The 27428-nt window shown below is 42.1% G+C and overlaps 1 protein-coding gene across 2 annotated transcripts in view; it reads left to right on the forward strand.

Annotated features, from left to right (window-relative positions):
- LOC149243453 (GDP-mannose transporter GONST1-like) overlaps positions 1-27428 on the forward strand; it is a 192525-nt gene that overhangs the window by 12874 nt on the left and 152223 nt on the right. For both annotated transcript variants that reach the window (XM_089374520.1, XM_089374521.1), the window contains exons 3-4: positions 14511-14739; positions 14946-15085. In XM_089374520.1, the coding sequence (XP_089230646.1) occupies positions 14511-14739; positions 14946-15085 (369 nt within the window). The remainder of the gene's footprint in view (positions 1-14510; positions 14740-14945; positions 15086-27428) is intronic.

The following is a 27428-nucleotide window of genomic DNA, read 5'->3' on the forward strand; positions in this document are numbered from 1 at the left end:
CTTATGAAATTGAAACAAGAAGAAAAGAAGAGTCAGTTTTTGGAGCAACTGGAAAATATATGGCTGCAATAAGAAGACAAGGTATTGAAAAGAATGGATGGTATCTGGCAAGAAAGGCATTAAGAAAGAAGCAATTTGGAAGTGTTAAAATTGGCAAATAGGGCCAAACTCCATGTGGGTCACCTTATTTATGGCTGATAATATTTTTCCTAGGTTCCTCTCGTTGAGTGGTGTAGGATTGATTTAAAGATCATCCGATTTCAATAAGTATTTATGGAGATATGAATTTATTTTGATTATGGACAAATTGTCAAAGTCAGCCAGCAACTTATGTAAGCTCAGAAGCCCAACAGACACATCTATTTATCTTCAACGTTTGCATATAAATACGGGATGCCTCCTCCTCATTTGGTCACTCACTTCTCATCATATCTCTCTCTCTTTGCTGCGCAGAAAAGAGTCTCTTTCTCTCTCCTGTGTAGAAAGACTTTCTCACACGTGTGGAAAAAGGACGCAGATTTCTAGGGTTACAAGCTGCAGGAAGGTACTTTGACCAGCATTGACCAGCGTGGACTCCTCTTTGACTGCGAATTTGGTGTGGCTGATCCTCCTTGGCAGGCCGCAATTTTTGGCACAGAAATCGAGGTGATCTGACCTCTAGTTTGACTGATATTGATTGCCCTAGTTTAGGGCTGCAAGTTGACTTTAGAAATTTGCAAATTGATTGAACTTTTGGGGCTGTTCTAGGGTTGCTTTTTCAGACTGTCCAAGGGCAAGTTGACTAGAAATTGACCAAGCATATTGGAGGTCAATTTCAACTCATTTGACCAAGTTTGACTTTGCTGATCTAGGTTTGCTGCTGCTGATATAAATAAGATTTTTGTACTATTTCTTTCTGCTGAATTATTGAAGATAATAGAAGATTTGATCAAAGGGTTTCCCCATATTGGGGTTTGTCCCTGGCTAGCCACCACATCTTGTGTCTCTTGTCTTGGCTTGTTTTCTGTTGATCGTTTAAATGTTCTATCTGCACTTTATTTAATGTACATGTGATTGCTAATCTGTGGATAATAATAAGAAAAATAAGTAAACTGCTTTAAGCATAGAACATACCATAATTTAACATGGTATCAGAGGTGTGGTGAAGACAAAGTCTAAGCAAGAACAAGAGCAATCACCGAAGAGAAGGTTGGCAAGGCTATCTAAAATAAAAAAGAAACCATGGGGTCCTCAACACACTTCCCTGCTGAAGACAAACTCCATGAGAAGTCTGACTACCACGGATGGAAGATGTCTCTCGATCTAACATTAGAAGAACAAGAAGTGTTGGACCATGTGAGAGGCAGAATTGTTGAACCTCCATCAAATGCATCTGCTGCTGCTAGGAACAAATGGACCAAGGGGGAAATAAAAGCAAGGAAGATCATCCGGGACTCTATCGACCAGCGCTTGGTGGCTTACATTTCCGACTTGAACACCTCCAAGGAAATCTACGATAGACTGGTGAGTTTATTTAAAGTTAATGATGCTAATCAAGTCTTGTTTCTTAGAAATAAGCTGAAGGAAATTAAGAAGGGCAAAGATGAGAGTATGCAAGCATATTTCTTAAAGATCACCGAGATCAAGAACAATCTCCTATCTATTGGGGAAGTAATTTTTGACAGGGAAATGACACTCACAACTCTTGGAGGATTACCATCCGAATGGTACGTATTTTGGGCTACTCTTCTCAACAATAATGTAATTCCTGGATTCGAGGAATTAATGGCGAGATGCATTCAAGAAGAAACAAGGATGGAAGAGCAAGAAATGCCCATACCTAAAGGTCATCCCGCTGCCTTTTCTTCTCATGCTAAGAGAAGAAACAATTTCGGGGCTAAATTCAAAGGAAAGGCTGGAAAGAAAGGACGATGTTACAATTGCAATAAAACGGGTAACTATGCAAGGGAGTGCCCTGATAAAAGGGACTCACACTCGGACGATGATCAAAATCCCTCTCATGGCAATCAAAGGAACGACAGGTCTTAAAGCAACGGCAAGAGAAGTGCCGGAAATCAAGGAAGAGGACAACCATTCAAAAGGGCAAGAAATTCCAGGTATGAATCTAACACCATTAACAATAAGCAAGATGAATATTATCTACCAGTTGCTCTATCTACCTCTGCTCCTCCGGACTCGATGGGAAATTGGCTTATTGATAGTGGTGCCTCAAGGCACTTCACTGGTTACAAAGAAGCTCTCTATAATCTGATAGAGAAAGAAACCAACCTGGAAATTGTTCTTGGAGATAATTCAAAATATCCTGTGAAAGGTGTAGGAAATGTCTCTCTTAAATTGAATCAGGGTAATACAATCCACCTACAAGATGTATTATATGTACCTGATCTTAAAAAGAACCTGGTGTCCATTTTGACTATGGAAGACAAAGGCTATAAGGTGGCTTTCAGTGATGGCAAGGTACGTGTATGGAGAAAGAATTTTAAAGATGCCTTCACTCTTGGGTTTCGAGTTGATTCATTATATCAGGTCGGAGGAAGTCTGCTAGGTGTCATGTCTTGTGACACATCTTTTCAGTCCGAACTATGGCATCGAAGGTTTGCTCACCTTCATTATAAAGCTCTACCCGATGTAAGACGAATGGTGACAGGGATACCCAAATTCCGAGTAGAGCAAGAAGGTGTATGTTCGGGATGTGCTGAAGGAAAGCTCAAAAGGGGACCATTCCCCTCAAGCCAAAGCAAGACGTCCGATACCGATATATTACAGTTGATTCACTTAGACATATCTGGTATGATGCCTGTGAACTCCTTGGGAGGATATTCATATTACCTCACTTTTACAGATGATTATTCTTGCAAGACTTGGATATATGTCTTGAAAAAGAAGGATGAAGTGTTCTCCTGGTTTCGACACTTCAAAGCCTTGATCGAGAATCAAACCGAAAAGAAGATCAAGATCTTAAGGACTGATAATGGGACTGAATATGAATCCAATGAGTTTCATGACTTTTGCAAAGAGGCTGGCATTAAGAGGGAGACTACTACACCATATACTCCTAAGCAGAATGGTGTGGCAGAAAGGAAGAACTGTACGATTGTGGAAGCTGTCTGTGCTATGCTCCATGATCAAAGACTTCTGAAGTTTCTATGGGCCGAAGCTGCAAACACTGTCGTATATGTACAAAACCGATGCCCTCATCAAGCATTGGATTCCAAGACTCTTGAAGAAATGTTCACCGGTAAGAAATCTGACGTATCTCATTTTAGAATTTTTGGAAGCCCTGTATATTTTCATGTGCTGAAAGAGAAAAGGAATAAATTGGGTGCATCTGGAAAGAAAGGAATCTTTGTGGGCTATAGTGAAAATACTAAGGGCTATAAAATCTATGTAGCTGGTCAAAGGGAAGTTGTATTAAGTTATGGTATGTTCTATGCTAGAGCAATTTATTTAAATTTTCACAGTGAGCAATCACATCAGCATTACGATAAACTGCAGATAGAACATAAATATAATATGCAAAAGACAAGCCAAGACAAGAGGACACAAGATATGGCGCAAGCCAGGGACAAACCCCACAATGTGTGGGGAAACCCTTTCATCAAATCTTCTTTTATCTTCAAAGTTCAGCAGAGAAAGAGAGAGAGAGAGAGAGTACAGTTACAACAGAAGTCAACACTTTGACTTGTCTAGATCTAAGCATAGATCATCTTCTATAACGATGAGATCAGTTGAAGACATTCTGCTTCAACTGATCCTCCAAGGTGACTCCTTCACCTATCATCATTCTGCATCTCGTCCATTTGCTGCACCTGACCGTGTAGCACCATCATGTTGTATCATCATGCTGCTCATGATCACTGTGTTGTCCACACATCATGTTGTCCATGACCTCATACATCATGCTGCCCATGTGTTGTGCTGCTGCATGATTCTATCATGCTGCCCATTCATTATGTAGTGTTGCTTCCAGAAATTATTGAGTTGTTCTCAATCATCATGGATCTGCACCTCAATGACTGTAATGTTGCTCTCGTTATACAACATCACATTGCTACCCCAAAACAACAAGAATGACAGATCTGGACTTTTCGTTGTAATATACTCCTTGTGGAGATTCATATCTTCTTTGCTGTCTGTGCATCATCACGCGACAACACTATAATACTATCATCAGCCTCAACTGCTTGCTATGGCTTGCAGCCTAGCAAAGCATCTAGGCTATAGATGTAGTCTCAAACTACACAATCAAGTTGTCATCTGCAGTAATGTGAAAGCTGTGCATGTATATATTGACTGCGTGTATATATATATTACCTGAGTGACTTCGAGTTGCTGAGTGACTGCGTGCATATATATATTCATTGAGCTGCATATCCACCTATATATTACAGCGTTATATATTACAACGTACCATATATTACAGCGTACCATATATTACCGCGTTCCATACCACTCATCCACCTATATCCACCTATATATTACAGCGTACCATATATTACAGTGTTCCATTCCAGTCAGATTATACAGCGTACCATATATTACAACGTTCCATTCCAGTCAGATTATACAGCGTATAAATCATGAACAACATAATATGTCCAGCGTATAACATGAACCATGAACAACGTTAAGATTGCTAGGGTTTACTGCGGCTAGATCTATATTATATGACTGCATTCCTTTTCTTCATCACTGCGTATAGACTGCGTTAGATGACAACATATACAGCATATAAATCATGAACAGCATAATATGTCCAGCGTATAACATGAACCATGAACAACGTTAAGATTGCTAGGGTTTACTGCGGCTAGATCTATGACTACGTTCCTTTGCTTCATCACTGCGTATAGACTGCGTTAGATGACAACATATACAGCGTATAAATCATGAACAGCATAATATGTCCAGCGTATAACATGAACCATGAACAGCGTTAAGATTGTACTGCGGTGCTTTTATATGACAACGAAACAGATACGTTGGATGCCTTGTGGAATGACTGTCTCCATAACCTATTAGCGTATGACTTGTCTCCATGACCAGCGTTTTACCATGACTGCGATGTACTGCGGCTAGGGCATTTTCATAAGGCCAACATATCACTCCTTCTCCAAAAACCCAAGACGTGGAGAGGAGGAGATCACTCAAGAATATATGTTTTAAATGACATAAAATCCTCATCTATTTATACTAAAAATGCAGAGGTTGAATAGACACGTCGGCTGGGCTTCTAGAGCCTACATAAGAGCTGGTCGGCTTGACTATAATTACATAAACAAAATAAATTCATATCTCCATAAATACTTATCGGAATCGGATGATCTTTGGATCAATCCTACACCTCTCGACGAGAGGGATCCAATAAAAATATCAGCTGCCATAAATAAGCCGACCCACATGGAGTTTGGCCCTAGTTGCCAATTTAACACTCCCTCTCAACTAGGGAGAACTCCATCCGCTGATCCATGTGTACGACTGTACTATCTCTGCCATCAGTGCCCTGCATTGTTCTGCCCAACTCTGCTCAGCCCTGCTGGCTCTGCTCTACTCTGCTCAGCTCTGCTGGCTTTGCTCTGCTCAGCTCAGCTCTGCTAGCTTTGCTCTGCTGGCTCTGCTCTGCTCATCTCCGCTGAACTATGAAGAAGAAGAATTGATCGAGAATGAGTCATATCATTCTCCACTGACCTGAAGTCAGTCTCAGAGTGCATACCACTAGTCTTAGACTAGTCTCAACTGACCCGAAGTCAGCTTCATAGTAAGTACAACTCCTACCACTGGTCCCAGACCAGTATCGCAGTCTCAGAGAGTGTACCACTGGTCCCAGACCATTCTCAACTGACCCGAAGTCAGCGTCATAGTATGTACCACTCTCACTGGTCCCAGAACAGTACTGCACTGAGACGAAGTCAGTCTCGGAGTATGTACCACTGGTCCCAGACCAGTCTCAACCAACCCAAAGTCAGCGTCATAGCATGTACAACTCCTACCACTGGTCCAAGACCAATATCATTGATCCCAGATCAATGGAGGACATCCTAGCGTAGGGAGTACGGTAGATACAACGATGCGTCCATCGGTATTATTATGGTCCCTAACTTCATTTCCCTGCTCATTGATCAGATGAGAGGTACTTCCCATGAGTCCCAGACTGCATGGGTAGGAAGCCTCGACAGGAGAACTTAATCAATCCTGTCCTCACAGGAGAACACATCAATCCTGCTACAATCGCCATGGAGAACACATCAATCCAGGCTGCCATGGAGAACACATCAATCCAGGCCTCACAGGAGAACACATCAATCCTGCTACAATCGCCATGGAGAACACATCAATCTAGGCCTCACAGGAGAACACATCAATCTTGCTACAATCGCCATGGAGAACACATCAATCCAGGCCTCACAGGAGAACACATCAATCCTGCTACACAAGAGAACGAATCATCTTGTCCCACAAGAGAGCGAATCATCTTGTTTCAGTGCGCACCACCAGGGGAGGGTGAGTCACCCTGTGGTCGTATGTTGCTCCAATAGAACTGCAAGCCCCCCAAAGCTCCTAGAGCTCAATGTATGCAGCATGTAGGACCCTTTTACAAAGGTCTCTCGACGACTCCAAGTCGTTCGGGAAAATCACAAATTTTGATCTTTTCTCAGGGCTCTGTCCTGTACATCATCTCAGTGTGATGGAGCCTCCTTGATCATCGAATTACCATATCCCAGATAAGGCAGTAATTGATGTCTATCTGCTGGAGCAATTGTCAAATACGAGATTCCTCAATAATCGAATCCCATCTCTGGTTGTCATAGAGATTCACAGTGGTATTCATCATGTGTACAAACAGCTCACTGAAGAGCTTCAACAACCAGACTGCCTCACAGAAGGCCATACTATCAGCAATGTATTCTGCCTTGGTGGTCCTCAGAGTCACCGACTTCTGCTTCCTGCTCATCCAGGATATCAAGGCAGATTCCAAACAGCACTGAGAAGTGCTCTAGTGATCCTCCATACTTCCTGCCCACTCATCATTTGAATAATCACGTGGTTTCATATTTCTGGCAGTGTATCTCAATTCATGAGAGATTGTGCCCTGAAGATATCTTAGAAGATTCTTGGCACCAATCTAGTGAGGCTCAACCAAATATGAGCTCACCATGCTAACTGCAACACAGATGTCCAGACGGAAGTTCTCCAAGAACATCAACGCGAATGAGTTTATGAAACTCAGAGGCTGGTCCGACATTATTACCATATAACTTCTGAAAGTTAAGATCCTCGAGGCAGTTACAAGCTTGCATCTTATCTTCCCACATTCAGAATCCAACTCCCTCTGTCTCCTATAAATGAGAGGGTCTGCACCTGTTAGACATAGGTGCCGGTACGAGAGGTTTATCATCCACAACCTTCGAGTAATGGTTTGGATCGGTTTCACTCCTAGTGAATCTCAGCTGCATTAGACAGCTATCAATCCTCTCATATTATGCCTGAGGTGTTTTTCTTCAAGCCATAGAGGGCTTTCTTCCACCTATATACATGAGATTCCTTGATCATGATTCTCAAACTCCTCGGGTTGTTCCAAACCTGTGAACCTGCTGCATGAGGGGAATGGTACCCTTATAATATTTTCCTTTGGTACATTTCAGACATGTATCTTCATGCTTCCTTTTGAATTCAGGCATCCTAGTCACCATTTGACTCACAGACCTCTAGAGCTGAGTCAATGGACATGGTCCCCAGTGGACTTCCTGCAACTTGATACAACCCTGAACTCAAAAACATCTTTAAAAAATCTATTTTCAAACACGTACCTTTCCATCGATAAGTGCCACCTTGTAACCTTTGACTTCCATTTCCGAGATGGACATCAGGTTCAATCAGGTACATAAAAGAGATTTTGGGGTTCCTTGCTTTCGTGGAAGAGTCGACCATTGTCTTTGATGACCCGCATCTCTGTCATTCGGGCACTCCTTCGCATAAGGGCCGAACTCATAACCAAGACATCTACCTTTCCTTCCTACCCTTAGATCTGAACTTCCCAATGAAGTGATGCCATCAGAAGTTTTGCTGCGCCATTCTAATAACATTCTCTGCTTCAACTTCACCCTAGGTGAATTATGAGGAACCCATTGATCCTTTTGTCTTGTCCCAACTGTCTTCGGTGATTGCTTTTTCACTCCTGCTTGGTCATTGTCTTCACCTCAGCTCTGGTACCATATTAAGTTATGGTATGTTCTATGCTAGAGCAATTTATTTAAATTTTCACAATTAGCAATCACATCAGCATTACGATAAACTGCAGATAGAACATAAATATAATATGCAGAAGACAAGCCAAGACAAGAGGACACAAGATATGGCGCAAGCCAGGGACAAACCCCACAATGTGTGGGGAAACCCTTTCATCAAATCTTCTTTTATCTTCAAAGTTCAGCAGAGAAAGAGAGAGAGAGAGAGAGAGAGAGAGAGAGAGTACAGTTACAACAGAAGTCAACACTTTGACTTGTCTAGATCTAAGCATAGATCATCTTCTATAACGATGAGATCAGTTGAAGACATTCTGCTTCAACTGATCCTCCAAGGTGACTCCTTCACCTATCATCATTCTGCATCTCGTCCATTTGCTGCACCTGACCGTGTAGCACCATCATGTTGTATCATCATGCTGCTCATGATTATTGTGTTGTCCATGACCTCATACATCATGCTGCCCATGTGTTGTGCTGCTGCATGATTCTATCATGCTGCCCATTCATTATGTAGTGTTGCTTCCAGAAATTATTGAGTTGTTCTCAATCATCATGGATCTGCACCTCAATGACTGTAATGTTGCTCTCATTATACAGCATCACATTGCTACCCCAAAACAACAAGAATGACAGATCTGGACTTTTCGTTGTAATATACTCCTTGTGGAGATTCATATCTTCTTTGCTGTCTGTGCATCATCACGCGGCAACACTATAATACTATCATCAGCCTCAGCTGCTTGCTATGGCTTGCAGCCTAGCAAAGCATCTAGGCTATAAATGTAGTCTCAAACTACACAATCAAGTTGTCATCTGCAGTAATGTGAAAGCTGTGCATGTATATATTGACTGCGTGTATATATATATTACCTGAGTGACTTCGAGTTGCTGAGTGACTGCGTGCATATATATATTCATTGAGCTGCATATCCACCTATATATTACATCGTTCCATATATTACAATGTACCATATATTACCGCGTTCCATACCACTCATCCACCTATATCCACCTATATATTACAGCGTACCATATATTACAACGTTCCATTCCAGTCAGATTATACAGCGTACCATATATTACAGCGTTCCATTCCAGTCAGATTATACAGCGTATAAATCATGAACAACATAATATGTCCAGCGTATAACATGAACCATGAACAACGTTAAGATTGCTAGGGTTTACTGCGGCTAGATCTATATTATATGACTGCGTTCCTTTGCTTCATCACTGCGTATAGACTGCGTTAGATGACAACATATACAACGTATAAATCATGAACAACATAATATGTCCAGCGTATAACATGAACCATGAACAACGTTAAGATTGCTAGGGTTTGCTACGGCTAGATCTATATTATATGACTGCGTTCCTTTGCTTCATCACTGCATATAGAGTGCGTTAGATGACAACATATATAGCGTATAAATCATGAACAGCATAATATGTCCAGCGTATAACATGAACCATGAACAGCGTTAAGATTGTACTGCGGTGCTTTTATATGACAACGAAACAGATACGTTGGATGCCTTGTGGAATGACTGTCTCCATAACCTATTAGCGTATGACTTGTCTCCATGACCAGCGTTTTACCATGACTGCGATGTACTGCGGCTAGGGCATTTTCATAAGGCCAACATATCACTCCTTCTCCAAAAACCCAAGACGTGGAGAGGAGGAGATCACTCAAGAATATATGTTTTAAATGACATAAAATCCTCATCTATTTATACTAAAAATGCAGAGGCTGAATAGACACGTCGGCTGGGCTTCTAGAGCCTACATAAGAGCTGGTCGGCTTGACTATAATTACATAAACAAAATAAATTCATATCTCCATAAATACTTATCGGAATCGGATGATCTTTGGATCAATCCTACACCTCTCGACGAGAGGGATCCAATAAAAATATCAGCTGCCATAAATAAGTCGACCCACATGGAGTTTGGCCCTAGTTGCCAATTTAACAAGTTGAGATTAGTCATGATGTCACCTTTGACGAAGATATGGCCCTTAGCAAGGTGGACAATCTTCCTACTTTGAGGAGCTCTCAAGAAGCTGACACCAGGGAACCGAAGGAAAAAGAAGATGAGACAATGCCTGATGTGGAAGAACCCTTGGATCCTATTGATCCTCCTCTGCCTGAGCCTTCCTCTTCAAGGAAGAGGCCTTCATGGCTTAGGGGGACACTTGATGATGCTGAAGGACACACAGCACCCCGAGGAACCTTTTGTGAAAGTAAGAAACCGAACAGGTATCAGGGATACCTGACCATCATGAGCACGATCATCCAAAATGAGCCTTCATCATTCACAGATGCCGTCAAGCATCAAGTATGGAAGGATGCTATGACCGAAGAATATGAGTCTATTATGAAGAACGATGTCTGGGATGTAGTCCCCAGACCCCAGGACAAGGCAATTGTCACTTCAAAATGGCTTTACAAGATAAAGCATGCAACTGATGGAAGTACATAAAAGTATAAGGCTCGTTTTGTCGCTCGTGGCTTCTCTCATAAGGAAGGTATACATTGTGACGAGATATTTGCACCTGTTGCCCGATATACCACCATCCGCTCGATCATAGCCCTTGCTGCTTCACAAGGATGGAACCTACATCAGATGGATGTTAAGACTGCGTTCTTGCATGGTTCGATCAAAGAGGAGGTCTACGTGGAGCAACCCAAGGGATTTGAGATTTATGATCGAAAATCTCATGTGTGCAGGTTGAAGAAGGCCCTCTATGGGCTGAAGCAAGCACCCCGAGCATGGTATGAGAGGATCGATAGCTACTTGATGAGGTTGGGATTCACTAGGAGTGAAGTCGACCCTAACCTTTACTTTAAGGTTGTAGATGACAAACCTCTCATATTGGTGCTATATGTTGATGACCTCTTTCTAATAGGTGCAGACCCTCTCATTCACAAATGTAAGATGGAGTTGGCTTTTGAGTTTGAAATGAAGGACCTAGGACTGATGTACTATTTCCTAGGACTTGAAGTCTGGCAGAAGCCAGGGGAGATTTTCCTATCTCAAGGAAAATATGTGGTGAAGATATTAGAAGGATTCGGTATGGTGGACTGCAAGCCCGTAACTACCCCAATGGAGCTTGACTTCAAGAAGTTAAGCGGTAGTACTGCTGGACTTGTTTTACGAAATGCCACCGAGTATCGTCAACTCGTCAGAGCATTGATGTTCCTAGTGAACTCCCGTCCAGATATATGCTTTGCAGTCAACACATTGTGTCAACATATGGTTGAACCTCACCACATACATTGGATTGGTGCCAACAATCTGTTGAGATATCTTCGTGGCACAATTACTTATGGGTTAAGGTACATTGTCGGAGATGTGAGACTATTTGGATATACTGATGCTGATTAGGCAGGCAGTCTGGAGGACCGTAAGAGCACTTTCGGGTGCTGTTTCTCCTTGGGATCTGCTTCGATATCCTGGATGAGCAGGAAGCAGAAGTCGGTGGCTTTGAACATCGTTGAGGCAGAGTACATTGCTGCTAGCATGGCCTCCTGTGAGGTAGCCTGGAAGCAGAAGTCGGTGGCTTTGAACATCGTTGAGGCAGAGTACATTGCTGCTAGCATGGCCTCCTGTGAGGTAGCCTGGTTACGAAAGCTCTGCAGTGAGCTGTTTGGATTTACATTGGATACCACCGTGATCTTGTGTGACAACCAGAGCGGGATTCGTTTATCAGAGAATCCCGTATTCCATGATCGCTCCAAGCATATCGATATCAGGTACCACTATATTCGAGATATGGTGTAGCGGGGAGCTATAAGGCTCCAACATATTGGTACAGATGAATAGGTCGCCGACATTTTGACAAAGCCCCTAGGAAAGGTCAAATTCTTGACTTTCCGAGAACGACTTGGTGTCATTCAGAGACCCTCTTTCGAGGGTCAAGTATGATGTACTGAGCTTTGGGAGCTCCAGGGGGGCGCGGGGTACTTCTTGGAGCGACATATGACCACAGGGTAACTCACCATCCCTTGTTGGTGCACTTTGTACAGGGTAAAAGGTTCAACCTTCCCCTGTGACACCCCGTGGCGACTATGGAACAGGATGATTAGTTCTCCTGTGGGCCAGGATGATTCGTTCTCCATGGCGACTGTGGAACATGATGATTCGTTCTCCTGTAGGCCAGGATGATTAGTTCTCCGTGGCATCCACTGGACAGGATGATTCGTTCTCCTGTGGACAGGATGATTAGTTCTCTTGTCGAGGCATCCTACCCATGCAGTCTGGGACTCATGGGAAGTACCTCTCATCTGATTAATGAGTAGGGAAATGAGGATAGGGACCATAGTAGTTCTATCGATGGACGCATTGTTGTATCTACCGTACTCCCTATGCTAGGATGACCTCCATTGATCTGGGATCAATGATACTGGTCTGGGACCAGTGAGAGTGGTACACACTCTGAGACTGACTTCGAGTCAATGGAGGATGGTATGATACATCCTCGATCACTTCTTCTTCATAGTTCGAGTAGAGCGGAACGGAGCATAGCAGAGTAGGGGTCAAGCTGTACAAGGTAGTGCATTTGATGGATGAATAGTAGCGACGGTCAGACGAATTGCAGATGGAGTTCTCCCTAGTTGAGAGGGAGTGTTAAAATTGGAAACTAGGGCCAAACTCCATGTGGGTCACCTTATTTATGGCTGATAATATTTTTCCTAGATTCCTTTCGTCGAGAGGTGTAGGATTGATCTAAAGATCATCCGATTCCGATAAGTATTTATGGAGATATGAATTTATTTTGATTATGGACAAATTGTCAAAGTCGGCCAGCAACTTATGTAGGCTCAGAAGCCCAACAGACACATCTATTCATCTTCAACGTTTGCATATAAATACAGGATGCCTCCTCCTCATTTGGTCGCTCACTTCTCATCATATCTCTCTCTCTCCTGCGCAGAAAAGAGTCTCTTTCTCTCTCCTGCGTAGAAAGACTCTCTCTCACATGTGTGGAAAAAGGACGTAGATTTCTAGGGTTACAAGCTGTAGGAAGGTACTTTGACCAGCGTGGACTCCTCTTTGACTGTGAATTTGGTGTGGCTGATCCTCCTTGGCAGGCCGCAATTTTTGGCACAGAAATCGAGGTGATCTGACCTCTGGTTTGACCGATATTGACTGCCCTAGTTTAGGGCTGCAAGTTGACTTCAGAAATCTGCAAATCGACTGAACTTTTGGGGCTGTTCTAGGGCTGCTTCTTCAGGTTGTTCAAGGGCAAGTTGACTGGAAATTGACCAAGCATATTGGAGGTCAATTTCAACTCATTTGACCAAGTTTGACTTTGCTGATCTAGGGTTTGCTGCTGCTGATATAAATCAGATTTTTGTATTATTTCTCTCTGCTGAATTATTGAAGATAAAAGAAGATTTGATCAAAGGGTTTCCCCATATTGGGGTTTGTCCCTGGCTAGCCGCCACATCTTGTGTCTCTTGTCTTGGCTTGTTTTCTGTTGATCGTTTAAATGTTCTATCTGCACTTTACTTAATGTACATGTGATTGCTAATCTGTGGATAATAATAAGAAAAATAAGTAAACTGCTCTAAGCATAGAACATACCATAATTTAACAAGAAGGGATATGGAGGAGGTAAAAAAATGGTAATAGTAGAAGCATTATTTCAATAGGTGCTCTTTGCGTGTGATAGATATTAAAGAACCCCTGATATCAGAAAAATTATTTACAGGAGAAGAGATCTTGCACAGTGTTTGCCTCTAGAAGTGTTTAAATTAGGATAGCTTTTTTTGACTGGTGACTACATTGTGTATAATAGTGTTGAAACTTGAAAACTAGCTTAGTTGCTTTGGCCCTCTGACAGTGTATATTATATAGCCTTGAGGTTTGGCACTCATTCTGCTTCTTGTATATGTACCAAGGTTCTTTTCTTCATAACATCATGTCTAACTACAGGCATAGTCCTACCTGTGATCACTTTAAGATTGAGAAGTAGGGGAATTATGTCTTAGGCACTCCCTTGTTTTAGCCATGCTTGAACTTGCTAGTCCTGCTTATTGATTTTGGTCAATAGTGATCATAAATTTAGTTTGCAAGTAGTTTTGGTTTGTCATTTATAAATTATAGCTTCCACCAATATTTTATAAATAAAAATTTGAGTAGTATCAGCAACATTCCTTTTACTTGAATGATTCTTAAGTTGTATTCTTCAGCTATAAAATCATAATAATGTCAAAAGACTTTCCATGTTTATAATATTTTATGTACCTGCAGATCATCCGCAGGATCACGACCAATATCTGATGATTTTGATTTAGAGGATGGTAAAGTGGAGAAAGATGTTGAAAGGACTGTCCGGGAACACGGGTTCATAAAAGTGCGGAACCAGGCCCTTATTTCTGGATTGGCATATTGTCTTTCTTCATGCAGCATGATCCTGCTTAATAAAGTTGTTCTCTCAGGTTATAATTTAGATGCAGGGATATCTCTAATGTTTTACCAGGTAGAGTTATTGTGTCTTACTGATAGTCCTGCTTGTCAATATGATACATGAGCAGTTTGTCTTTACGTCAATAGTTGGGAGCACTCTATAAATCTCTTATTGTCGTTCATGATATGTGGATGGCAAGTTATTTTGATAGAAAATTAATATTTTAAATCCTGGCTATTATCTTTTATTGCCCTAATTAAGTCTGCTTTGAACTGCAGAGCCTTGTGTCTGTGGCAGTTGTGTATGCCCTCACCTTGTTTGGAATAATTACAACAGAACCATTCACTTGGAACCTTGTACGAGTATGGATTCCTGTGAATATCATTTTTGTTGGAATGCTTGTTACGAGTAATTTCAGGTATGTATGATAAGAAATGTTCAATTTTCATGACTTGTCTTATTAGATTTTTTTTCTGGGATGTAGATTTCCTGGATGATAAGTGAAGCATTTAATAATGTTATGGGAGACTGGAGTACACCACATTTCGAGTCAACATCAGGCAGTTGCCCCCAAGGCAACTGAAAATAGATCCAGGTCGCTGATAACATCCCTGAATTCCATATACAATTGCACACGCACACTGATCTCCTGTGATGAATCATTGAACTGCCCAGGAAAATATGTGGACTGCAGTGTCATTTATAGTTTGTCAACTTGGATTGATTTGAACATGTCCCTTTTCTTGGAAGTCATTTCAGATTATATCAGTTCTGGTTATAAGTTAGAAGTAGAACCAGGACAATACTTTTGTGAATTTTTTTTTATACCTTCAAATTAAGGTAACTCTGTTAAGAGGACTGCAATTGAATGACTTTGCAAACAATAAGTGTCGTATTTAGGCATCCCATAAAATTGTGAAGAAGTCAGATCAATGTGGTTGAGGGTAAAGGATGTGCTGGATTTTGGTGCTTAAACTTTTGATCATTATAAGCTGTAATATACAAATGCGCATTCAAAATACCAATGTAGAGCAGGTTTAGGGTCCTAACAGCAACAGCCTTCCCATCACTTAAGCCTATTTTGGCTTTGCGTTTTGTTTGACTGCTACTGCTTGATAGTAGCTGATCACAAGAGTGTGTGACATTGTGGGGAAACCATTCGGGACAAGATAGTTTGCTTTGGTAATCTGGATTATCTCGTCCTTCTGTATAAGTTCTATGTCATGATAACTTGTGTGTCCTCAACTAAGTCACTGCATTTGGCAGTTTTTTCGCTTGAAATTCAAAACTCGCTGAATCTGAGGCCATATTCGAACAAATTCAGCCCCATTTTGACGAATTTCAAATCGAACCTGAAGTGGGTTGGGAACTCAAACTTGAAGGCAAATAAATTTGGCATTAACTGCATGAATTCATTGAAATTCAACCCTGACAGACAAAAAATAAAAAATGGAAACTGCGAGTTTTCACTTCCCCAAGCTTCAAGTGAGTTTTCAATCCAGTTTTCTCTCCAGTGAGTGTAGACTCCAGGACCTGCTGACAGTTTTCTTACTCTGCCCAATGCTGATGCCAACACTTAGTGCCTCCATTGTTTCTCAGTCCAGATTCATCTTCAGGCATGGATCAAGAGTTAAGTGACACGAATTGTATGTTGTTAGAACTTGGATCGTGATTTGCACCAGCATGAAAACATTTAATAACTTGAGTCTCTTTCCTCATTGCACAGTTTTTAATGTGATAGATGGGAAACCTACATAAACACCTTAACAACTGGTATTGCATGCATTGTTATTGTTGTAAGGCAGGCAATTAACTTAGATGAAAAAATAAAACTAGAAGAAACATATTTACGCTTCTATAAATAAAGTTTTATTTTTTCATAGGAGTTTTAAGTTTCATGCGAAGCTATATTAAAAAACACAAGAATAAAATAACAAAAGGTTTTTTTTTTAATAAAATGAGGAGAAACAAATGGATCCAAATGGTCACAACATCAACGGGGCATGAAAGACACTATTCCCTATCACAAAGAATCCAATGGACAAGCAATTAATATCATGAAATTGTTTTTAAATTTTGAGAATTTTTAAAATATATGTTTAAGTTTTCATTTTTGTTATATGTGTCTAATTGTAATTTGCATATATTTTCATTTTACATATATTACATATATTACGTATATTTTTAAGTTTTCAAATTTTGTAGTATGCTGAATTTTATTACTGAAATTTTCACTCTCAAATTTTGTTGAATTTCAAGTTCGTCCAACTCAAATTCAAATTCAAACCAGCTTACTTAGCTTAGGTCCTTGTTACCGCCCAAACTAGTAGGGGTCCTAGGAGGGGATCCTATAGAGCAACTACTAGGTCAAGTGGCAACAATGGAGCAATAGCCCACTGTCACCTCAGCTAAAGCCTCGTGCTCTTTACATACTTTCATTGATGGGAGGAATCCCGGTATGAGAGGAATCACAAGAATAAATGGATCAATGATAGGATATGGATGATTCCTAAAGCCTATTCACAAGAGGCTCAAATACTTGGCTTGCTTGCTTTGAAAGCAAGGTGATTAGCTCTCTAAGAAGGGCTATGAGGATACCGAGATCTCAGGTTGGGGAATATCTCTTAAGAAGAGGTATCCTAGACCTAAAAATCCTAAAGGAAAAATGGCTTCTATGTGATCCTTGTGGAATGTGAGTCACAAAGTTGTCGGACCATAAAGAACCCAAGTGGGCCCAAATTAGGTCAAGGTCTAAGTCACCCGACATGGGGATTTGGGATTTGACGGATACGGGGATTCAAGTGTCGGATACGAACACGTTGACTCCTGGGAACAAGACAACGTATATATATTTCTGAGATAGATCTTTATCTAGATGTAAGTTTTACAAAGTAACATTATGCATATGTTAATTTACGTATGTTCTATGCTTAGAGCAATTTATTTCAATTTTCTTAGTTAGCACAATATCTTTTCCAGATTAGCAATCACATCAGCATTAAAGTAAACTGCAGATAGAACATAAACATAAATCGCAGAAGACAAGCCAAGACAAGAGGACACGAGATGTGGCGCTAGCCAGGGACAAACCCCAATGTGGGGAACCCCTTGATCAATTCTTCTTTATGTTCATCAAAGTTCAACAGAGAGAGAGAGATGGTAAATTTACAACAGAAGTCAACACTTTGACTTATCTAGATATGAGAATAGATCATCTCCTATAATGATGATACATGAGATTAGTTGAAGACATTTTGCTTCAACTGATTCTCCAAGGTGATGACTTCACCTAACATAGTGTTGCAGCTTGTACTCATGTTGCACCTGCTATTATGCTGCACCTAGTCATTGAGCTGCTCCCATCTGCTCCCATCATCATGCTGCTCCTTACTAACATGCCCATCATGCTGCATCATTCATCATCATGCTGTCTCATTCATCATCATGCTGCCCTTATTAACATGCCCATCATGCTGCATCTTTCATCATCATGATCTGAGACTGTTCATCCTTATCATTCTCATTATGTTGAGACTGTAACCATCATAAACATTACTGCTTATGATCCTTGTCATTGTGACTGCATATTAATATGCTGAGCAAGTGTACAGTACTGATATTCAGATTGAGATCACAGATCCGAATACTGTGTATCATGGAAACTCATTCCATCAACATGGTTCTACAGAGATAGTATGCCGAGAGTTACAGGGATACCATCTTTAGGATCAATGTGATCTTCATTAAGCCGAGACTGAGATTGTAACTGTAGAATGTCAATATTGTACCTCCGAAAAAGATCAGAGACATCTTTATGCCAAGACTGTCCATCCATCCGAGGTTCTTTCTATTCCATTCATCCGAAGTTCTGACTTGACTGCACCTTATACCTATCCGAGGTGTAGTCAAGCACTTAGACAAAAAGGTGCCCTAATATAATGCGGATCTGCTTCTTATACACGCGAAATTTCAGAGAGACAATGTGAGATCTGTCCCTTCTTGATTGCGGATCCCTGCACCCATCTTCACATGAAAAATTCAGAGATAAAGCTCGAGTTCTGTTCCTCCCTTTATGCAAGCTTTGTCCCTCCTGTATAGCGTATACATGTATCCAAAATTCACGTGGAATTTCAGAGAGGAATGCGAAGTTCTGTATCTTCTTTGACTGCGTGAACATGTCTCCTTTGACTGCGTGAATAGGTCTCCTTTGACTGCGTATAAGGTGTCTCTATTGACTGCGCTTGATCAACATACTGTGGCTAGGGCATCAGCTACTGCGGCTAGGGCATCATCTACTTAGCTCAGTGTATATTCTTAGTGTCTCTCCTTCACCAAAAACTCAAAGACGTGGAGAGGAGGAGATCACATAAAGAATATGTCTCCCAAATGACTTCAAGTCCTCTCCTATTTATACTAAAACGTAGATGATGAATAGACATGACTATTGGGCTTCTGAGCCTACTCAAGTTGCTGGCCGACTTGACAATTTGTCTTATAACACAAATAAATTCATAACTCCATGAATACTTATCGGAATTGGATGATCTTTAGATCAATCCTACACCTCTCGATGAGAGGGATCCAAGAAAAATATCAGCTTCCATTAATAAGATGACCCACATGGAGTTTGGCCTTAGTTTCCAATTTTAACACTCGTTCTCAACTAGGGAAAACTCCATCCGCTGATCCATATGTCCAACTGTACTATCTCTGCCATCAATGCCCTGTACTGCTTTGCTTTGCTCAGCTCAGCTCAGCTCTGCTTTGCTCAGCTCAGCTCAGCTTAGCTATGCTTTGCTCAGCTCTGCTTTGCTCAGCTCAACTTAACTCAGCTCAGCTCTGCTTTGCTTAGCTCAATTCTGCTCTGCTCTGCTCAACCATGAAGAAGAAGAATTGATCGAGAATGTCTCATACCATTCTCCACTGACCTGAAGTCAGTCTCAGAGTGTGTACCACTGGTCTCAGGCCAATCCTCTACTGACCTGAAGTCAGTTTCAGAGTATGTACTACTCTCACTGGTCCCAGACTAGTATCATTGATCCTAGATCAATGAAGGTCATCCTAGCATAGGGAGTACGGTAGATACAACGATGCGTCCATCGGTACTACTATGGTCCCTATCCTCATTTCCTTGCTCATTGATCAGATGAGAGGTACTTCCCATAAGTCCCAGATTGCATGGGTAGGATGCCTCGATAGGAGAACTAATCATCATGTCCACAGGAGAGCGAATCATCATGTCCACAGGAGAGCGAATCATCTTGTCCACATGAGAGCGAATCATCTTGTCCAGTGGATGCCATAGAGAACTAATCATCCTGGCCTACAGGAGAACGAATCATCCTGATCCACAATCGCCATGGAGAATGAATCATCCAGGCCCATAGGAGAACTAATCATCCTGTTCCACAGTCGCCACGGAGAACAAATCATCCTGGCCCACAGGAGAACTAATCATCCTGTTCGTAGCGCACCACCAGGGGAGGGTGAGTCACCCTGTGGTCGTATGTTTCTCCAGTAAGTACTCCAAGCCCCCAGAGCTCCCAGAGCTCAATGCATGCAACATCCAAAACCCTTATAATAAGGTCTCTTAACGTCTCCAAGTCGTTCGGGAAGGTCACAGATTTGACTTTTCCCCGGGGCTTTGACAAAATGTCTGCGACCTATACATCAGTCTGCGATGGAGCCTCCTCGCTCATTGACTCACCATATCCCAGATAAGGTTGTATCTGATGTCTATCTGCTGGAGCAATCATTGAATACAGGATTCCTCAATAATCAAATCCTACCTCTGGTTGTCACAGAGAATCATAGTGGTATTCATCACGTGTACAAACAAATCACTGAAGAGCTTTCTCAACCAGGTAGCTTCATATGAGATCATACTCGTAGTTGTGTATTCGGTGTCGGTGGTGCTTATAGCAACCGACTTCTGCTTCCTGCTCATTTGATATCGAAGCAGAATCCAAAGAGAACTAGCACCCGGAAGTGACCTTTCGGTAAACCACACTGCCTGCCCAATCAACATTGGAATAACCATGCAGTTTCATATTTCTGGTAGTGTATCTCAATCCATGAGAGATTGTGCCCTGAAGATATCTCAGAAGATTCTTGGCACCAATCCAGTGAGGCTCAACCAAATATGAGCTCACCATGCTAACTGCAAAACATATGTCCGGATGGAAGTTCACCAAGAACATCAACGTGAATGAGTTTATGAAACATAGAGGCATTTCCCAAATCTGGTCCGACATCACTACCATATAACTTCTGAAAGTTAAGATCCTCGAGGTAGTCATAGGCTTGCAGTTTATCATTCCACATCCAGAATCCAACTCCCTCCCACTTCTGCAAATGAGAGGGTCTGCACCTGTCAGAAATAGGTCGTCCTCATAAGGTGCCGGTATGAGAGGTATATCATCCACAACCTTCAAACAATGGTTTGGATTGACTTCACTCTTAGTGAATCCCAGCTTCATCTGAAAGCTATCAATCCTCTCATACTACGCCCGTGGAGTTTTGCTTCAAGCCATAGAGGGCTTTCTTCCACCTGCATATGTGAGATTCCTGATCATCAATCTCAAACCCCTCGGGTTGTTCCAAACCTGTGGACCTGCTACATGAGGGGAATGGTCCCCTTGTAAGATTTTCCTTCGGTACATCTCAGACAAGTACTTTCATGCTCTTTTTGAATTCATGCATCCCTGTCACCATCTGACTCATAGACGTCCGGTGTTGTGTCAATGGACATGGTCCCTAGTGGACTTCCTGCAATTTGATACAACCCTGAACTCAAAAACATCTTGAAAATTCTATTTTCAAACATATACCTTTCCATCGATGAGTGCCACCTCTTAACCTTTGACTTCCATTGCTGAAGTGGACACCAGGTTCTTTTCGCAAGCAGGTACATGAAAGAGATTCTGTAAATGAATCGAGTTACCCTCATTCATTTGAGGGGTAACATTCCCTACACCCTTTCCGGGATAGGTGGCATCGGTTCCAAGTATAATCCCACGATTGTTTCCATCTCTTCCATGTGGGGTTCCTTGCTTTCTTTGAAGAGTCGACCATTTCCTTGATGACCTGCATTACCCGTCATTCCTTTGATCATTGAAGATGTTGCTGGAAAGATTGTTATCTTCATCAAGAGATGTGTCTCTGCCATTCGGACACTCCTTCGCATAATGGCCGAACTTATTGCAACCAAGGCATTTGCCTTTCCTTCCACCCTTAGATCCGAACTTCCCAATGAAGTGATCTTTGGCTAGGCCATCAGAAACTTCTGCTGCGCCATTTTGATAATATACTTTGCTTCGACTTCACCCTTGGTGAATTTGATGAGGAATAGGGAATCTACTGATCCTTTTGTCCTTTCCCAACTGTCTTCGGTGATTGCTCTTTCACTCTTGCTTGGGCATTGTCTTCACCTCAGCTTTGATACCATGTTAATTTTAGGTATGTTCTATGCTTAGAGCAATTTATTTCAATTTTGTTAGTTAGCACAATATCTTTTCCAGATTAGCAATCACATCAACATTAAAGTAAACTGCAGATAGAACATAAACATAAATCACAGAAGACAAGCCAAGACAAGAGGACACAAGATGTGGCGCTAGCCAGGGACAAACCCCAATGTGGGGAAACCCTTGATCAATTCTTCTTTTATGTTCTTCAAAGTTCAGCGCAGAGAGAGAGAGATAGTACATTTACAACAGAAGTCAACACTTTGACTTATCTAGATATGAGCATAGATCATCTCCTATAATGATGATACATGAGATCAGTTGAAGACATTCTGCTTCAACTGATTCTCCAAGGTGACGACTTCACCTAACATAGTGTTGCAGCTTGTACTCATGTTGCACCCGTCACTGTGCTGCACCTAGTCACTGAGCTGCTCCCATTTGCTCCCATCATCATGCTGCTCCTTACTAACATGCCCATCATGCTGCATCATTCATCATCATGCTGTCTCATTCATCATCATGCTGCCCTTTACTAACATGCCCATCATGCTGCATCTTTCATCATCATGATCTGAGACTGTTCATCCTTATCATTCTCATTATGTTGAGACTGTAACCATCATAAACATTACTGCTTATGATCCTTGTCATTGTGTACTGATATTCAGATTGAGATCACAGATCCGAATACTGTGCATCATGGAAACTCACTCCATCAACATGGTTCTGCAGAGATAGTATGCCGAGAGTTACAGGGATACCATCTTAAGGATCAATGTGATCTTCATTAAGCCGAGACTGAGATTGTAACTGTAGAATGTCAATACTGTACCTCCGAAAAGATTAGAGACATCTTTATGACAAGACTGTCCATCCATCCAAGGTTCTTTCCATTCCATTCATTCGAAGTTCTGACTTGACTGCACATTATACCTATTCGAGGTGTAGTCAAGCACTTAGACAAAAAGGTGCTCTAATATAATGCAAATTTGCTTCTTATACACGCGAAATTTCAGAGAGACAATGTGAGATCTGTCCCTTCTTGATTGCGGATCCTTGCACCCATCTTCACACGAAAAATTTAGAGATAAAGCCCGAGTTCTGTTCCTCCCTTTATGCGAGCTTTGACCCTCCTGTATAGCATATACATGTATCCAAAATTCACGTGGAATTTTAGAGAGGAATGAGAAGTTATGTATCTTCTTTGACTGCGTGAACATGTCTCCTTTGACTGCGTATAAGGTGTCTCTATTGACTGCGTTTGATCAGCATACTGTGGCTAGGGCATCATCTGCGGCTAGGGCATCAACTACTGCGGCTAGGGCATCATCTACTTAGCTCAGCGTATATTCTTAGTGTCTGTCCTTCACCAAAATCTCAAAGACGTGGAGAGGAGGAGATCACATAAAGAATATGTCTCCCAAATGACTTCAAGTCCTTTCCTATTTATACTAAAACGTAGATGATGAATAGACATGACTATTGGGCTTCTGAGCCTACTCAAGTTGTTGGCCGACTTGACAATTTGTCTTATGACAAAAATAAATTCATAACTCCATGAATACTTATCGGAATCAGATGATCTTTAGATCAATCCTACACCTCTCGATGAGAGGGATCCAAGAAAAATATCAACTTCCATTAATAAGATGACCCACATGGAGTTTGGCCTTAGTTGCCAATTTTAACATCATACAAATACAATTGTGACATAAATGATAAATCATAATACATATTCAATTCATCAATGATCTAATAGGAGAAAAACAAGATAGTAGGATGGAGATACTGTAGTTTTCTCATTAAGTCATCAAAATCAAAATGTGTTGCATAGGTAGTGCAATGCCAATGGAAAATAGAAATAGCAAATACAAAACAATTACAAGTATACAAGCCTCAAGGCAGTAGGTAGCTCATGACTCATGAGTCATCAATCCTCATAGTCATCATCAAAATCAACATCATTGTTCTCATCATCATGGTCACCACTGCTCTACTCTGATGCATCCTCCTCCCTTGTATCCAAATTCATCTCTGTATCTGCTAGTGTGGAGGATGACCCCTCTATAGTATCACCATCATCAATGCGACAGGCTCTAGCACCGGATCATTGAGATCTAAGTTGGCCAATGCCAACTCAACACTGCTGTCCAGACCCATATCATCAGGAAAGACATCCCACATCTTTGTCTTTCCCTTCAACCACTCATCCCTCTGCTTGTAAATAAGATGAATGTTGGTGTGCACATATACCATTGTCTCTGCCTTGGACTGCTCAAGCTTGCTCTTCTTGACACTATACAAATTCCCATATGTGCTCCAATTCCTCTCGCAACAAGAGGATGAAGTCACCTGAGAGAGGAGCCTCATGGCTAACTGCTGTAGAGGAGGGCTTGTTGCTCCATTATTTTCCCACCAAGAATAGGGCTTCTTATCCCCCTGTCTCTAATCAGATCATATCCTGCAAATCGACTAGTGCTAGTGGAAAACTCTGCAAAGGCATCCTCCACCTCATCAAGGGATGCTTTATCCTGAAAAACCCGCCTGAATGCATCTTTCCTCCCTTGTGAGATTTCACCATCCATGTGAGGAGGGAATTTGTGGGAAGGTCCACCATTCAGCCACTCATGGCTGTAGTATTTTGGGTTCAATGAGTGAGCCAAACAATGTAAAGGTGTGCAATTCTTGTCCCATCTACTGGCAAGAAAAATGCTCTTCACAGACTCAATCATGGAATTCCATCCCCCATAAACCTCTCCTAGGATGAGTTGGCATGTATTTGCAAATCGAAGCAAAGAAATGATAGGGTCCATGTTAAAATTGGCAACTAGGGCCAAACTCCATGTGGGTCATCTTATTTATGGCCGCTGATATTTTTCTTGGATCCTTCTCATTGAGAGGTGTAGGATTGATCTAAAGATCATCTGATTCCGATAAGGTTTCATGGAGATATGAATTTATTTGTGTTATGGGACAATTCGTCAAGGTCAGCTAGCAACCAAAATAACCTCCTCATTGATCTGAATTGGATCCATCAAAGACTGTCAAAGAACCATGACTGTATTAGGTCAGGACAAATCTCTAAAAATTCCAAAACAGCGATAAAAAACACCCTGAACCAGTGGCAATGGCAGCCAGCGTGGAACGACGAGGACCTCGGTCAAAGTGCGCTGACCGAGGCCCATGGAGACTGTGCGGGAGGCGAATTTAGCCCCTGGGAGGCCTGGATCGGGAAACAGAGGAGGTTTTTGATGCGCTGGGCAAACAGGGCTGAAATGGGGGAAGCTCGAGCACACGGACGCATGGGGAGCCGGAGAATTGTGGGCAGAAAAGGCAAAAAGCGCTAAACGCACAAAGGCGGGACCCGCACTCTGGAAACCAGCCACTCATGGCTGTAGTATTTTGGGTTCAATGAATGAGCCAAACAATGTAAAGGTGTGCAATTCTTGTCCCATCTACTGGCAAGAAAAATGCTCTTCACAGACTCAATCATGGAATTCCATCCCCCATAAACCTCTCCTAGGATGAGTTGGCATGTATTTGCAAATCGAAGTAAAGAAATGATAGGGTCCATGTTAAAATTGGCAACTAGGGCCAAACTCCATGTGGGTCATCTTATTTATGGCCGCTGATATTTTTCTTGGATCCTTCTCATTGAGAGGTGTAGGATTGATCTAAAGATCATCTGATTCCGATAAGGTTTCATGGAGATATGAATTTATTTGTGTTATGGGACAATTCGTCAAGGTCGGCTAGCAACCAAAATAACCTCCTCATTGATCCGAATTGGATCCATCAAAGACTGTCAAAGAACCATGACTGTATTAGGTCAGGACAAATCTCTAAAAATTCCAAAACAGCGATCAAAAACACCCTGAACCAGTGGCAATGGCAGCCAGCGTGGAACGACGAGGACCTCGGTCAAAGTGCGCTGACCGAGGCCCATGGAGACTGCGCGGGAGGCGAATTTAGCCCCTGGGAGGCCTGGATCGGGAAACAGAGGAGGTTTTTGATGCGCTGGGCAAACAGGGTTGAAATGGGGGAAGCTCGAGCACACAGACGCATGGGGAGCCGGAGAATTGTGGGCAGAAAAGGCAAAAAGCGCTAAACGCACAAAGGCGGGACCCGCACTCTGGAAACCAGCCACTCATGGCTGTAGTATTTTGGGTTCAATGAGTGAGCCAAACAATGTAAAGGTGTGCAATTCTTGTCCCATCTACTGGCAAGAATAATGCTCTTCACAGACTCAATCATGGAATTCCATCCCCCATAAACCTCTCCTAGGATGAGTTGGCATGTATTTGCAAATCGAAGCAAAGAAATGATAGGGTCCATGTTAAAATTGGCAACTAGGGCCAAACTCCATGTGGGTCATCTTATTTATGGCCGCTGATATTTTTCTTGGATCCTTCTCATTGAGAGGTGTAGGATTGATCTAAAGATCATCTGATTCCGATAAGGTTTCATGGAGATATGAATTTATTTGTGTTATGGGACAATTCGTCAAGGTCGGTTAGCAACCAAAATAACCTCCTCATTGATCCGAATTGGATCCATCAAAGACTGTCAAAGAACCATGACTGTATTAGGTCAGGACAAATCTCTAAAAATTCCAAAACAACGATCAAAAACACCCTGAACCAGTGGCAATGGCAGCCAGCGTGGAACGACGAGGACCTCGGTCAAAGTGCGCTGACCGAGGCCCATGGAGACTGCGCGGGAGGCGAATTTAGCCCCTGGGAGGCCTGGATCGGGAAACAGAGGAGGTTTTTGATGCGCTGGGCAAATAGGGCTGAAATGGGGGAAGCTCGAGCACACGGACGCATGGGGAACCGGAGAATTGTGGGCAGAAAAGGCAAAAAGCGCTAAACGCACAAAGGCGGGACCCGCACTCTGGAAACCAGGGATATTGATCGGGGCGCCCTCAAACGGTAAGAGGTTTGGACGAAAGTAGAGCGATCCCACTCAATGATCGACGCGTGGCCGGCGGAGGTGAGAGAAAACCGCCGTTGATCGCGAGCTATCGGTCGAGCAGGTCAACTGCGCGGGATGTGCGTATGACGTTGGATTTGGGGGACCCAGATCGGACGACTGAGATTGCGCCTGATGGAGGAAGTGGAATCGACGAAGGATTAAGTCACGTTTGTAAAGATTTGAGGTCCGTTTGACCGCCACGGTGGAGGAAAGACTTCATCCACGATGTAACTGAAGAAACGAACCGACAAGCAGGCTGGCGCTGTTTAGAGGAGGACATGTGGCCACTCCTTGAGCGTTCATGATGATGCCGAACAG

This window comes from Pinus tabuliformis, chromosome 8 (assembly GCF_031772625.1).
Source record: "Pinus tabuliformis cultivar Carrire ecotype Pingquan chromosome 8, CPIR1, whole genome shotgun sequence".
Classification (NCBI taxonomy): Eukaryota; Viridiplantae; Streptophyta; class Pinopsida; order Pinales; family Pinaceae; genus Pinus; species Pinus tabuliformis.